This window comes from Salvelinus fontinalis, unplaced genomic scaffold (assembly GCF_029448725.1).
Source record: "Salvelinus fontinalis isolate EN_2023a unplaced genomic scaffold, ASM2944872v1 scaffold_0001, whole genome shotgun sequence".
NCBI classification, from domain to species: domain Eukaryota; kingdom Metazoa; phylum Chordata; class Actinopteri; order Salmoniformes; family Salmonidae; genus Salvelinus; species Salvelinus fontinalis.
In genome coordinates, this window is record NW_026600210.1 from 517,501 (window position 1) to 532,728 (window position 15,228).

Sequence of the window (15,228 nt, forward strand, 5' to 3'; positions counted from 1 at the left end):
ATCTTCATCATCATCTTCCTCTCTGAAAACACTCCCGTCTCACCTGTTGGTTTCATCTTCATCATCATCTTCCTCTCTGAAAACACTCGTGTCTCACCTGTTGGTTACATCATCAACTTCCTCTCTGAAAACACGCCTGTCTCACCTGTTGGTTTCATCTTCATCTTCATCTTCCTCTCTGAAAACACTCCTGTCTCACCTGTTGGTTTCATCTTCATCTTCCTCTCTGAAAACACTCCTGTCTCACCTGTTGGTTTCATCATCATCTTCCTCTCTGAAAACCCTCCTGTCTCACCTGTTGGTTTCATCTTCATCATCATCTTCCTCTCTGAAAACACTCCTGTCTCACCTGTTGGTTTCATCTTCATCTTCATCTTCCTCTCTGAAAACACTCCTGTCTCACCTGTTGGTTTCATCTTCATCTTCCTCTCTGAAAACACTCCTGTCTCACCTGTTGTTTTCATCTTCATCTTCCTCTCTGAAAACCCTCCTGTCTCACCTGTTGGTTTCATCTTCATCTTCCTCTCTGAAAACACTCATGTCTCACCTGTTGGTTTCATCATCATCTTCCTCTCTGAAAACACTCCTGTCTCACCTGTTGGTTTCATCTTCATCTTCCTCTCTGAAAACACTCCTGTCTCACCTGTTGGTTTCATCTTCATCATCATCTTCCTCTCTGAAAACACTCCTGTCTCACCTGTTGGTTTCATCTTCATCTTCCTCTCTGAAAACACTCCCGTCTCACCTGTTGGTTTCATCTTCATCATCATCTTCCTCTCTGAAAACTCTCCTGTCTCACCTGTTGGTTTCATCTTCATCATCATCTTCCTCTCTGAAAACACTCCTGTCTCACCTGTTGGTTTCATCTTCATCATCATCTTCCTCTCTGAAAACACTCCTGTCTCACCTGTTGGTTTCATCTTCATCTTCCTCTCTGAAAACACTCCTGTCTCACCTGTTGGTTTCATCATCATCTTCCTCTCTGAAAACACTCCCGTCTCACCTGTTGGTTTCATCATCATCTTCCTCTCTGAAAACACTGCTGTCTCACCTGTTGGTTTCATCTTCATCTTCCTCTCTGAAAACACTCCTGTCTCACCTGTTGGTTTCATCATCAACTTCCTCTCTGAAAACACTCCTGTCTCACCTGTTGGTTTCATCTTCATCATCATCTTCCTCTCTGAAAACACTCCTGTCTCACCTGTTGGTTTCATCTTCATCATCATCTTCCTCTCTGAAAACACTCCTGTCTCACCTGTTGGTTTCATCTTCATCTTCCTCTCTGAAAACACTCCTGTCTCACCTGTTGGTTTCATCATCATCTTCCTCTCTGAAAACACTCCTGTCTCACCTGTTGGTTTCATCTTCATCTTCCTCTCTGAAAACACTCCCGTCTCACCTGTTGGTTTCATCTTCATCTTCCTCTCTGAAAACACTCCTGTCTCACCTGTTGGTTTCATCTTCATCTTCTTCTCTGAAAACCCTCCTGTCTCACCTGTTGGTTTCATCTTCATCTTCCTCTCTGAAAACACTCCTGTCTCACCTGTTGGTTTCATCATCATCTTCCTCTCTGAAAACACTCCTGTCTCACCTTTTGGTTTCATCTTCATCTTCCTCTCTGAAAACACTCCTGTCTCACCTGTTGGTTTCATCTTCATCATCATCTTCCTCTCTGAAAACACTCCTGTCTCACCTGTTGGTTTCATCTTCATCTTCCTCTCTGAAAACACTCCCGTCTCACCTGTTGGTTTCATCTTCATCATCATCTTCCTCTCTGAAAACTCTCCTGTCTCACCTGTTGGTTTCATCTTCATCATCATCTTCCTCTCTGAAAACACTCCTGTCTCACCTGTTGGTTTCATCTTCATCATCATCTTCCTCTCTGAAAACACTCCTGTCTCACCTGTTGGTTTCATCTTCATCTTCCTCTCTGAAAACACTCCTGTCTCACCTGTTGGTTTCATCTTCATCATCTTCCTCTCTGAAAACACTCCCGTCTCACCTGTTGGTTTCATCTTCATCATCATCTTCCTCTCTGAAAACACTGCTGTCTCACCTGTTGGTTTCATCTTCATCTTCCTCTCTGAAAACACTCCTGTCTCACCTGTTGGTTTCATCATCATCTTCCTCTCTGAAAACACTCCTGTCTCACCTGTTGGTTTCATCTTCATCTTCCTCTCTGAAAACACTCCTGTCTCACCTGTTGGTTTCATCATCATCTTCCTCTCTGAAAACACTCCCGTCTCACCTGTTGGTTTCATCATCATCTTCCTCTCTGAAAACACTCCTGTCTCACCTGTTGGTTTCATCTTCATCTTCCTCTCTGAAAACACTCCTGTCTCACCTGTTGGTTTCATCATCAACTTCCTCTCTGAAAACACTCCTGTCTCACCTGTTGGTTTCATCTTCATCATCATCTTCCTCTCTGAAAACACTCCTGTCTCACCTGTTGGTTTCATCTTCATCATCATCTTCCTCTCTGAAAACACTCCTGTCTCACCTGTTGGTTTCATCTTCATCTTCATCTTCCTCTCTGAAAACACTCCTGTCTCACCTGTTGGTTTCATCTTCATCTTCCTCTCTGAAAACACTCCTGTCTCACCTGTTGGTTTCATCATCATCTTCCTCTCTGAAAACACTCCTGTCTCACCTGTTGGTTTCATCTTCATCTTCCTCTCTGAAAACACTCCCGTCTCACCTGTTGGTTTCATCTTCATCTTCCTCTCTGAAAACACTCCTGTCTCACCTGTTGGTTTCATCTTCATCTTCCTCTCTGAAAACCCTCCTGTCTCACCTGTTGGTTTCATCTTCATCTTCCTCTCTGAAAACACTCCTGTCTCACCTGTTGGTTTCATCATCATCTTCCTCTCTGAAAACACTCCTGTCTCACCTGTTGGTTTCATCTTCATCTTCCTCTCTGAAAACACTCCTGTCTCACCTGTTGGTTTCATCTTCATCATCATCTTCCTCTCTGAAAACACTCCTGTCTCACCTGTTGGTTTCATCTTCATCTTCCTCTCTGAAAACACTCCCGTCTCACCTGTTGGTTTCATCTTCATCATCATCTTCCTCTCTGAAACTCTCCTGTCTCACCTGTTGGTTTCATCTTCATCATCATCTTCCTCTCTGAAAACACTCCTGTCTCACCTGTTGGTTTCATCTTCATCATCATCTTCCTCTCTGAAAACACTCCTGTCTCACCTGTTGGTTTCATCTTCATCTTCCTCTCTGAAAACACTCCTGTCTCACCTGTTGGTTTCATCATCATCTTCCTCTCTGAAAACACTCCCGTCTCACCTGTTGGTTTCATCTTCATCATCATCTTCCTCTCTGAAAACACTGCTGTCTCACCTGTTGGTTTCATCTTCATCTTCCTCTCTGAAAACACTCCTGTCTCACCTGTTGGTTTCATCATCATCTTCCTCTCTGAAAACACTCCTGTCTCACCTGTTTTTTTCATCTTCATCTTCCTCTCTGAAAACACTCCTGTCTCACCTGTTGGTTTCATCATCATCTTCCTCTCTGAAAACACTCCCGTCTCACCTGTTGGTTTCATCATCATCTTCCTCTCTGAAAACACTCCTGTCTCACCTGTTGGTTTCATCATCATCTTCCTCTCTGAAAACAGTCCCGTCTCACCTGTTGGTTTCATCTTCACCATCCTCTCTGCATTGTCCTTGCTCTTCTCTGTCAGTGTGTTGTCCAGAAGCTTCTCCATCTTCTCAATGATCTGTAACAGGAGGATACAGGTTCATGTGATCAGATACAGAGGTGCTTTTTTTAAACATTGTAGCAGACACTCTAATCCAGAGGGTCTTCAACTAAAATAGGGAAAGTAACCTCTATCACAGGGATTGCAGGTCAATAGAGATATCAGAGGGGACACTATGGTGAAGGAATAAGTCGTTTGGTGATCAGTAACCACATACACTGAGTACACAAAACATTAGGAACACCTTCCTGATACTGAGTTCCACCCCCTCCCAGACCTCTATTCCAGCCCAGCAACGCCCTCCCAGACTTCTATTCCAGCCCAGCAACCCCCCCCCCAGACTTCTATTCCAGCCAAGCAAACCCCCCCCCAGACTTCTATTCCAGCCCAGCAAACCCCCCCCCCCCAGAGTTCTATTCCAGCCCAGCAAACCCCCCCCCCCAGAGTTCTATTCCAGCCCAGCAAACCCCCCCCCAGAGTTCTATCCCAGCCCAGCAAACCCCCCCCCCCAGACTTCTATTCCAGCCCAGCAAACCCCCCCCCCCCCAGACTTCTATTCCAGCCCAGCAAACCCCCCCCCCCAGAGTTCTATTCCAGCCCAGCAAACCCCCCCCCCCAGACTTCTATTCCAGCCCAGCAAACCCCCCCCCCCCATACTTCTATTCCAGCCCAGCAAACCCCCCCCCCCCAGACTTCTATTCCAGCCAAGCAAACCCCCCCCCAGACTTCTATTCCAGCCCAGCAAACCCCCCCCCCCAGACTTCTATTCCAGCCAAGCAAACCCCCCCCCAGAGTTCTATTCCAGCCCAGCAAACCCCCCCCCCCCCCCCCCCCCAGAGTTCTATTCCAGCCCAGCAACCCCCCCCCAGAGTTCTATTCCAGCCCAGCAAACCCCCCAGCAGACTTCTATTCCAGCCCAGCAAACCCCCCCCCCCCAGAGTTCTATTCCAGCCCAGCAACCCCCCCCCTCAGAGTTCTATTCCAGCCCAGCAACCCCCCCCCCCCCAGACTTCTATTACAGCCCAGCAAACCCCCACCCCCCCAGACTTCTATTCCAGCCCAGCAACCCCCCCCCAGACTTCTATTCCAGCCCAGCAATAGTACATATTATTATCAGTTGATTATCAACTCATTCGGTTTAATAAGTTGAATCTGGTGTGTTATTGCTGGGCTGGAACAGAACCCTGCACACCCAGCAGCCCTCCAGCAGGCTTGACCTGCTCGAATTGTAATACGTTTATTCTGTAATGGAGAAGAAGGTGTAGATTCACACGCAGAGCGCGGCAGGTGTTTATTTCGCAGAAGGCAGGAATTCTGGGAATTCCCAGGCAGGCAATGGTCATACACAGGTAGGTAAACAGGCCAGGTGAATCACAACTAGGACTGAAGGCTACAACTGGTTCTCACCAACGAGCTGGGCAAAGACTTAGTAGAGTCGAAACGAACAATTCCTCACAAAGGCACAAACAGAATGAACTGAACTCAATAAGGAGCTGATGAGACCAGGTTACTAACACAGGTGAAATCAATGAACAAAAATGAAAAGACATGAAAGTATGTGGACACCCCTTCAAATTAGTGGATTCGGGTATTTCAGCCACACCCGTTGCTGATAGGTGTATAAAAATTGAGCACACAGCCATGCAATCTCCATAGACAAACATTGGGTGTAGAATGGCCTTATTGAAGACCTCAGTGACTTTCAACGTCGCACCGTCATAGGATGCCACCTTTCCAACAAGTCAGTTCGTCAAATTTCTGTCCTGCTAGAGCTTCCCCGGTCAACTGTAAGTGCTGTTATTGTGAAGTGGAAACGTCTAGGAGCAACAACGGCTCAGACGTGAAGTGGTAGACCACACAAGCTCACAGAACGGGACCGCCGAGTGATGAAACTCAAAAATTACATGGAAACTGGAGATGTTTTTACGTCACCGGTTGGAGGACAATCTGCAGAACACAGTCAGCTGCATTTTGATACGGAAAAAGAAACGCAAAACTGTTTTGTCAGTCACTCATCAACTATCACCTTGAAATCAATTGCATGAGAGGGGGAGATGAGTTTGCCCGTCCTGTTACAACAAACACAAATCAGAAACCATACGGAGTCTGGGAATAATTATCCTCTAACCAATAATCATTGGTTAGAGGATAATTTGTAGAAAACAGCTAGCTACATTTTGAATCAACGCTGTAAGTGTAACCTATCAGTGTTTGTTAATTGTTCATTTTCAACCTCTCCCTGACTGAGTCTGTAATACCTACATATTTCAAGCAGACCACCATAGTCCCTGTGCCCAAGGAAGCGAAGATAACCTGCCTAAATGATTACCGTACCGTGGCACTCACGTCTGTAGCCATGAAGTGCTTTGAAAGGCTGGTCATGGCTCACATCAACAGCATCCTCCTGGACATCCTAGACCCACTCCAATTTGCATACCGCCCAAACAGATCCACAGATGATGCTATCTCAATTGCACTCCACACTGCCCTTTCTCACCTGGACAAAAGGAACACCTATGTGAGAATGCTGTTCATTGACTACAGCTCAGCGTTCAACACCATAGTTCCCTCAAAGTTCATCACTAAGCTAAGGACCCTGGGACTAAACACCTCCCTCTGCAACTGGATCCTGGACTTCCTGACGGGCCGCACCCAGGTGGTGAGAGTAGGCAACAACACGTCTGCCACGCTGATCCACACCCCTCAGGGGTGTGTGCTTAGTCCCCTCCTGTACTCCCTGTTCACCCACGACTGCATGGCCAAACACGACTCCAGCACCATCATTCAATTTGCTGACGACACAACAGCGGTAGGCCTGATCACCGATCACGATGAGACAGCCTCTAGGGAGAAGATCAGAGACCTGGCAGTGTGGTGCCAGGACAACAACCTCTCCCTCAATATTAGCAAGACTAAGGAGCTGATCGTGGACTACAGGAAAAGGCGGGCCGAACAAGCCCCCATTAACATTGACATGGCTGTAGGGGAGCGGGTCGAGAGTTTCAAGTTCCTTGGTGTCCACATCACCAACGAACTATCATGGTCCAAACACACCAAGACAGTCGTGAAGAGGGCACGACAAAGCCTATTCCCCTTCAGGAAACAAAAAAGATTTGGCATGGGTCCTCAGATCCTCAAAAGGTTCTACAGCTGCACCATCGAGAGTCTCCTGACCGGTTGCATCAATTCCTGGTACGGCAACTGCTCGGCATCTGACTGTAAGGCGCTACAGAGGGTAGTGCGAATGGCCCAGTACATCACTGTGGCCAAGCTTCCTGCCATCTAGGACCTATATAATAGGCGGTGTCAGAGGAAAGCCCATAAAATTGTCAGAGACTCCAGTCACCCTAGTTCTAGAATGTTCTCTCTGCTACCGCACGGCAAGCGGTACCGGAGCGCTAAGTCTAGGACCAAGAGGCTCCTCAACACCTTCTACCCCCAAGCCATAAGACCGATGAACTATTAATTAAATCGCCACCGGACAATTTACACTGACCCTTCCCTCCCTTTTGTACACTGCTGCAGACAGTCCTGTGGTATCGCTGTAGGGTCAGGGGTCAGGGGTTAGGTACCTTCTCCTGCTGTTTAACGGTGGTCTCCAGGCCTGCAGTCTTGGAGACAGTCCTGTGGTATCGCTGTAGGACGGTCTGTTGCTGCTGGTGAGCTCTCTGGAGACGCAGCAACTCCTTTTCACTGTCATTCTTCTGGAAGAGGAAGAGGATGTCAACATCAGAGCCATGAGCGTATCTTACATAAGGTGACAGCTGGACAAGTACAGAGTATAGAGTTGTGTGTGTCTGTGTGTCTGCTCACCCTGATCAGATCATTCTGTAGTTGATGTATCTTGTCTCTCTGAGCTGAAGCCTTGCTGCTCTCACTGGCCAGCTTAAACTTCAGAGAGGCTGGAGATACACACACAACACAATCTGTCAACACACAACACAATCTGTCAACAGACACACAATACAATCTGTCAACAGACACACAACACAATCTGTCAACACACAACACAATCTGTCAACAGACACACAATACAATCTGTCAACAGACACAACACAATCTGTCAACAGACACACAACACAATCTGTCAACACACAACACAATCTGTCAACAGACACACAATACAATCTGTCAACAGACACACAACACAATCTGTCAACAGACACACAACACAATCTGTCAACAGACACACAATACAATCTGTCAACAGACACACAACACAATCTGTCAACAGACACACATCACAATCTGTCAACAGACAAACATCACAATCTGTCAGACAAACAACGCAATCTGTCAACACACACCAAAACACAACATCCAGAACTGTGGCATTTTAAAGTGGCAACATGAAATCTGTACATCTACAGGAAGAACATAACACTTTTATTTACATTTTCTGACAAGCGAGCATTTACATGTGGTCATTTTCACATTTTCATAATTTCAGAGAATGTTTGGGAATGACGTACAGTAAAATTCCATAGCAATATAGAGTGGGAAAGCAGCCGTGCGTTTGGACAATTAATAGACACTGCAGTAAATAAAACCTAATAAAAACATATACGCAGACAGGTGAGCCAATCAGAGCTACCTATATGCTAATAAGACATTTGCCACACAGGCCTGCTATCATTGACTTTGAACTGGACTGTTTACTGTTTACTGTTTACAGGCAGTAGTAACAGCTTTTGACATTCTTGATCGTAGTCTGCTGCTGGAAAAAACATATGTGTTATGGCTTTACACCCCCTGCTATAATGTGTTATGGCTTTACACCCCCTGCTATAATGTGTTATGGCTTTACACCCCCTGCTATAATGTGTTATGCTATAATGGCTTTACACCCCCTGCTATAATGTGTTATGGCTTTACACCCCCTGCTATAATGTGTTATGGCTTTACACCCCCTGCTGTAATGTGTTATGGCTTTACACCCCCTGCTGTAATGTGTTATGGCTTTACACCCCCTGCTATAATGTGTTATGGCTTTACACCCCCTGCTATAATGTGTTATGGCTTTACACCCCCTGCTATAATGTGTTATGGCTTTACACCCCCTGCTATAATGTGTTATGGCTTTACACCCCCTGCTGTAATGTGTTATGGCTTTACACCCCCTGCTATAATGTGTTATGGCTTTACACCCCCTGCTATAATGTGTTATGGCTTTACACCCCCTGCTATAATGTGTTATGGCTTTACACCCCCTGCTATAATGTGTTATGGCTTTACACCCCCTGCTATAATGTGTTATGGCTTTACACCCCCTGCTATAATGTGTTATGGCTTTACACCCCCTGCTATAATGTGGATAAAGAGTTACCTGTCTAACAGAACACAGAGGGTGTTCTTTAATGGAAGCCTCTCAAATATAATCCAGGTAGAATCAGGCATTCCCCAGGGCAGCTGTCTAGGCCCCTTGCTTTTTAAATTTTTTACTAAAGACATGCCACTGACTTTGAGTAAAGCCAGTGTGTCTATGTATACGGATGACTCAACACTATACAGATCAGCTACTACAGAGACTGAAATGACAGCAACACTTAACAAAGAGCTGCAGTTAGTTTCAGAGTGGGTGGCAAGGAATAAGTTAGTCCTAAATATTTATAAAACTAAAAGCATTGTATTTGGGACAAAACATTCACTAAACCCTAAACCTCAACGAAATCTTGTAATAAATCATGTGGAAATTGAGCAAGTTGAGGAGACTAAACTGCTTGGAGTAACACTAGATTGTAAACTGTCATGGTCAAAACATATTGATGCAGTAGTAGCTAAGATGGGGAGAAGTCTGTCTATAATAAAGCGCTGCTCTGCCTTCTTAACAACACTATGAACAAGGCAGGTCCTACAGGCCCTAGTTTCTACCTTCTTAACAACACTATCAACAAGGCAGGTCCTACAGGCCCTAGTTTCTACCTTCTGAACAGCACTATCAACAAGGCAAGTCCTACAGGCCCTAGTTTCTACCTTCTTAACAACACTATCAACAAGGCAGGTCCTACAGGCCCTAGTTTCTACCTTCTGAACAACACTATCAACAAGGCAAGTCCTACAGGCCCTAGTTTCTACCTTTTTAACAGCACTATCAACAAGGCAGGTCCTACAGGCCCTAGTTTCTACCTTCTTAACAACACTGTCAACAAGGCAGGTCCTACAGGCCCTAGTTTCTACCTTCTTAACAACACTATCAACAAGGCAGGTCCTACAGGCCCTAGTTTCTACCTTCTTAACAACACTATCAACAAGGCAGGTCCTACAGGCCCTAGTCTCTACCTTCTTAACCTGTTGGGGATGGGGGCGCTGTTTAGACTATTTATGCTAATGTGGCTAATTTTTTAAACGGCTTCCCACAAAATCCTTGATCGTACAATATGCATATTATTATTATTATTGGATAGAAAACAGTCTATAGTTTCTATAGGAGTTGAAATTTTGTCTCTAAGTGGAACAGAGCCCATTCTACAGCAATTTCCCTGACATGGAGTCAGATTTGAGAAACGTTGGCCACTTTTCTGAAGTCATTTAAACGGGCACTGTCGTTGCTATGACTATACGGACACTTCTTACGTCTTCCCCTGGATGCCTTTACGTGATGACGATTCCAACGGGCTCGATTGCTCGTTCACAGGCCCTACAAATGAAAAAAACCTTTAGCTAGCAAGTCTTTTCTTGCTGCGTAACGCGCGTGGAAGACACCGACCCTCTCCTGTTCCAAGCATTAGTTTAGCCTGTTATATTTCTCCGGTCATCTTTTCACTCGTTATAGGAGTTACAAACATCACAAAGTAGTTAATTTAAAGCGTTTTATAGCAATTTATATCCGTTTAGTGCGATTTTGGGACATTTATTTTTGCAACGATGTGAAAAGTTGGGAACGCTTTTCAGTTCATCCCGAACGTAGTTGACATTTCCACATGGCAAGAGGACAGCTTTCCACCAAAAGACGATTTCTCCCAAGAAAGGATCCTTTGCCCAAGATACTGATGGAAGAACAGCTCAAGGTAGGACATTTTTATTATGATAAATCGTGTTTCTGTCGAAACATTTTAGTGGCTTAGGACGCCATGTTTTTTGACGTAGCTTCGCTTGGCGCAAACTGTATTGAAAAGTAAGGATAAATTAAAAAATGTAATAACGCAATTGTATTAAGAATTAAATTGTCTATCAATCCCTGTCCACCCTATATTTTTTAGTCACGTTTATGAGTATTTATGTATAAGAGTAGATCACTGTCTAAGTGGCGCAAGGACGTTTTCTTTACCAGCTTGTCTACATTTCACATTGTCTAACCATGATTTTGGTGGCTAAATATAAACATTTTCGATCAAACTGTATATGCATGTTGTAATGTGATGTTACAGGAGTGTCATCGGAAGAATTCTGAGAAGGTTAGTGAAAAAATTAATATCTTTTGGCGATGTTGACTTTTATCGCTCACTTTGGCTAGAATCAATGCTGGGCTGCTAATTGCTATGTGCTAAGCTAATATAACGATTTATTGTGTTTTCGCTGTAAGACACTTAGAAAATCTGAAATATTGTCTGTATTCACAGGATCTGTGTCTTTCGATTCGTGTATGCTGTGTATTTTTACGAAATGTTTGATGATTAGTAGTTAGGTAAACACGTTGCTCATTGTAATTATTCTAGTCCATTTGTGATGGTGGGTGCAATTGTAAACTATGCCATATACCTGAAATATGCACTTTTTTCTAACAAAACCTATCCCATACCATAAATATGTTATCAGACTGTCATCTAATGAGTTTTTTTGTTGGTTAGGGGCTATAAATATCTTAGTTTAGCCGAATTGGTGATGGCTACTGGTGTTGGTGGACAAATAAAAGATGGTGGATTATGCTAATGTGTTTTTAGGTAATAGATGTACATCTTTACATATTGTGTCTTCCCTGTAAAACATTTTAAAAATCGGAAATGTTGACTGGATTCATAAGATCTGTGTCTTTCATTAGCTGTATTGGACTTTAATGTGTGAAAGTTAAATATTTTAAAAAAATATTTTTTTTGAATTTCGCGGCACTGGTTTTTCAGTGGGGGGGGGGGGGGTGTGCCGCTAGCGCCACGCTGATCCTAGACAGGTTAACAACACTATCAACAAGGCAGGTCCTACAGGCCCTAGTTTCTACCTTCTTAACAACACTATCAACAAGGCAGGTCCTACAGACCCTAGTTTCTACCTTCTTAACAACACTATCAACAAGGCAGGTCCTACAGGCCCTAGTTTCTACCTTCTTAACAACACTATCAACATGGCAGGTCCCTCAGGCCCTAGTTTTGTCACACATGGACTACTGTTCAGTCGTGTGGTCAGGTGCCACAAAAAAAGACTGGAAAATTACAATTGTCTCAGAACAGGGCAGCACGGCTGGCCCTTGATGGACACAGAGAGCTAATATTAATAATATGCATGTCAATCTCTCCTGGCTGAAAGTGGAGGAGAGATTGACTTCATCACTACTTTTATTTATGAGAGGTATTGACATGTTGAAAGCACCGAGCTGTCTGTTTAAACTACTGACGCACAGCTCGGACACCCATGCATACCCCACAAGACATGTCACAAGAGCCCCAGGAACCCCAGGAAGAGTAGCTGCTGCCTTGGCAGGAACTAACGGGGATCCATAATAAACCCCAGGAAGAGTAGCTGCTGCCTTGGCAGGAACTAACGGGGATCCATAATAAACCCCAGGAAGAGTAGCTGCTGCCTTGACAGGAACTAATGGGGATCCATAATAAACCCCAGGAAGAGTAGCTGCTGCCATGGCAGGAACTAATGGGGATCCATAATAAACCCCAGGAAGAGTAGCTGCTGCCTTGGCAGGAACTAATGGGGATCCATAATAAACCCCAGGAAGAGTAGCTGCTGCCTTGGCAGGAACTAATGGGGATCCATAATAAACCCCAGGAAGAGTAGCTGCTGCCTTGGCAACAGGAACTAATGAGGATCCATAATAAACCCCAGGAAGAGTAGATGCTGCTTTGGCAACAGGAACTAATGAGGATCCATAAAAAAACCCAGGAAGAGTAGCTGCTGCCTTGGCAACAGGAACTAATGAGGATCCATAATAAACCCCAGGAAGAGTAGCTGCTGCTTTGGCAGGAACTAATCGGGATCCATAATAAACCCCAGGAAGAGTAGCTGCTGCCTTGTCAACAGGAACTAATGAGGATCCATAATAAACCCCAGGAGGAGTAGCTGCTGCCTTGGCAACAGGAACTAATGAGGATCCATAATAAACCCCAGGAAGAGTAGCTGCTGCCTTGACAGGAACTAACGGGGATCCATAATAAACCCCAGGAAGAGTAGCTGCTGCCTTGGCAGGAAATAATGGGGATCCATAATAAACCCCAGGAAGAGAAGCTGCTGCCTTGGCAGGAACTAACGGGGATCCATAATAAACCCCAGGAAGAGTAGCTGCTGCCTTGGCAGGAACTAATGGGGATCCATAATAAACCCCAGGAAGAGTAGCTGCTGCCTTGGCAGGAACTAATGGGGATCCATAATAAACCCCAGGAAGAGTAGCTGCTGCCTTGACAGAAACTAATGGTGATCCATAATAAACCCCAGGAAGAGAAGCTGTTGCCTTGGCAGGAACTAATGGGGATCCCTAATAAACACCAGGAAGAGTAATTGCTGCCTTGGCAGGAACTAACGGGGATCCATAATAAACCCCAGGAAGAGTAGCTGCTGCTTGAACAGGAACTAACGGTGATCCATAATAAACCCCAGGAAGAGTAGTTGCTGCCTTGACAGGAACTAACGGTGATCCCTAATAAACACCAGGAAGAGTAGCTGCTGCCTTGACAGAAGCTAATGGTGATCCATAATAAACCCCAGGAAGAGTAGCTGCTGCCTTGGCAGGAACTAATGGGGATCCATAATAAACCCCAGGAAGAGTAGCTGCTGCCTTGGCAACAGGAACTAATGAGGATCCATAATAAACCCCAGGAAGAGTAGATGCTGCTTTGGCAACAGGAACTAATGAGGATCCATAATAAAACCCAGGAAGAGTAGCTGCTGCCTTGGCAACAGGAACTAATGATGATCCATAATAAACCCCAGGAAGAGTAGCTGCTGCTTTGGCAGGAACTAATCGGGATCCATAATAAACCCCAGGAAGAGTAGCTGCTGCCTTGTCAACAGGAACTAATGAGGATCCATAATAAACCCCAGGAGGAGTAGCTGCTGCCTTGGCAACAGGAACTAATGAGGATCCATAATAAACCCCAGGAAGAGTAGCTGCTGCCTTGGCAGCAACTAACGGGGATCCATAATAAACCCCAGGAAGAGTAGCTGCTGCCTTGGCAGGAACTAATGGGGATCCATAATAAACCCCAGGAAGAGAAGCTGCTGCCTTGGCAGGAACTAACGGGGATCCATAATAAACCCCAGTAAGAGTAGCTGCTGCCTTGGCAGGAACTAATGGGGATCCATAATAAACCCCAGGAATAGTAGCTGCTGCCTTGGCAGGAACTAACGGGGATCCATAATAAACCCCAGGAAGAGTAGCTGCTGCCTTGACAGGAACTAATGGTGATCCATAATAAACCCCAGGAAGAGAAGCTGTTGCCTTGGCAGGAACTAATGGGGATCCCTAATAAATACCAGGAAGAGTAGCTGCTGCCTTGACAGAAGCTAATGGTGATCCATAATAAACCCCAGGAAGAGTAGCTTCTGCCTTGGCAGGAACTAATGGTGATCCACAATAAACCCCAGGAAGAGTAGCTGCTGCCTTGGAAGGAACTAATGGGGATCCATAATAAACCCCAGGAAGAGTAGCTGCTGCCTTGGCAGGAACTAATGGGGATCCATAATAAACCCCATGAAGAGTAGCTGCTGCCTTGGCAGGAACTAATGGGGATCCATAATAAACCCCAGGAAGAGTAGCTGCTGCCTTGGAAGGAACTAATGGGGATCCATAATAAACCCCAGGAAGAGTAGCTGCTGCCTTGGCAGGAACTAATGGGGATCCATAATAAACCCCATGAAGAGTAGCTGCTGCCTTGGCAGGAACTAATGGGGATCCATAATAAACCCCAGGAAGAGTAGCTGCTGCCTTGACAGGAACTAATGAGGATCCATAATAAACCCCAGGAAGAGTAGCTGCTGCCTTGGCAGGAACTAATGAGGATCCATAATAAACCACAGGAAGAGTATCTGTTGCCTTGGCAGGAACTAATTGGGAACCCATAATAAACCCCAGGAAGAGTAGCTGCTGCCTTGGAAGGAACTAATGGGGATCCATAATAAACCCCAGGAAGAGTAGCTGCTGCCTTGGCAGGAACTAATGGGGATCCATAATAAACCCAAGGAAGAGTAGCTGCTGCCTTGGCAACAGGAACTAATGGGGATCCGTAATAAACTCCAGGAATAGTAGCTGCTGCCTTGGCAGGAACTAATGGGGATCCATAATAAACCCCAGGAAGAGTAGCTGCTGCCTTTGCAACAGGAACTAATGAGGATCCATAATAAACCCCAGGAAGAGTAGC

The 15,228-nt window shown here is 45.2% G+C and overlaps 1 protein-coding gene across 6 annotated transcripts in view; it reads right to left on the bottom strand.

Moving 5' to 3' along the window:
• The window catches only part of ccdc33 (coiled-coil domain containing 33), a 103,841-nt gene that overhangs the window by 4,855 nt on the left and 83,758 nt on the right, over positions 1-15,228 (bottom strand). For 4 of the 6 annotated variants that reach the window (XM_055910110.1, XM_055910107.1, XM_055910108.1 and 1 more), the window contains exons 5-7: positions 7,526-7,638; positions 7,285-7,416; positions 3,640-3,730 (exon numbers count right to left, since the gene is read on the bottom strand). In XM_055910110.1, the coding sequence (XP_055766085.1) occupies positions 3,640-3,730; positions 7,285-7,416; positions 7,526-7,638 (336 nt within the window). The remainder of the gene's footprint in view (positions 1-3,639; positions 3,731-7,284; positions 7,417-7,525; positions 7,639-15,228) is intronic. The other 2 variants (XM_055910112.1, XM_055910111.1) reach the window with 1 other exon arrangement.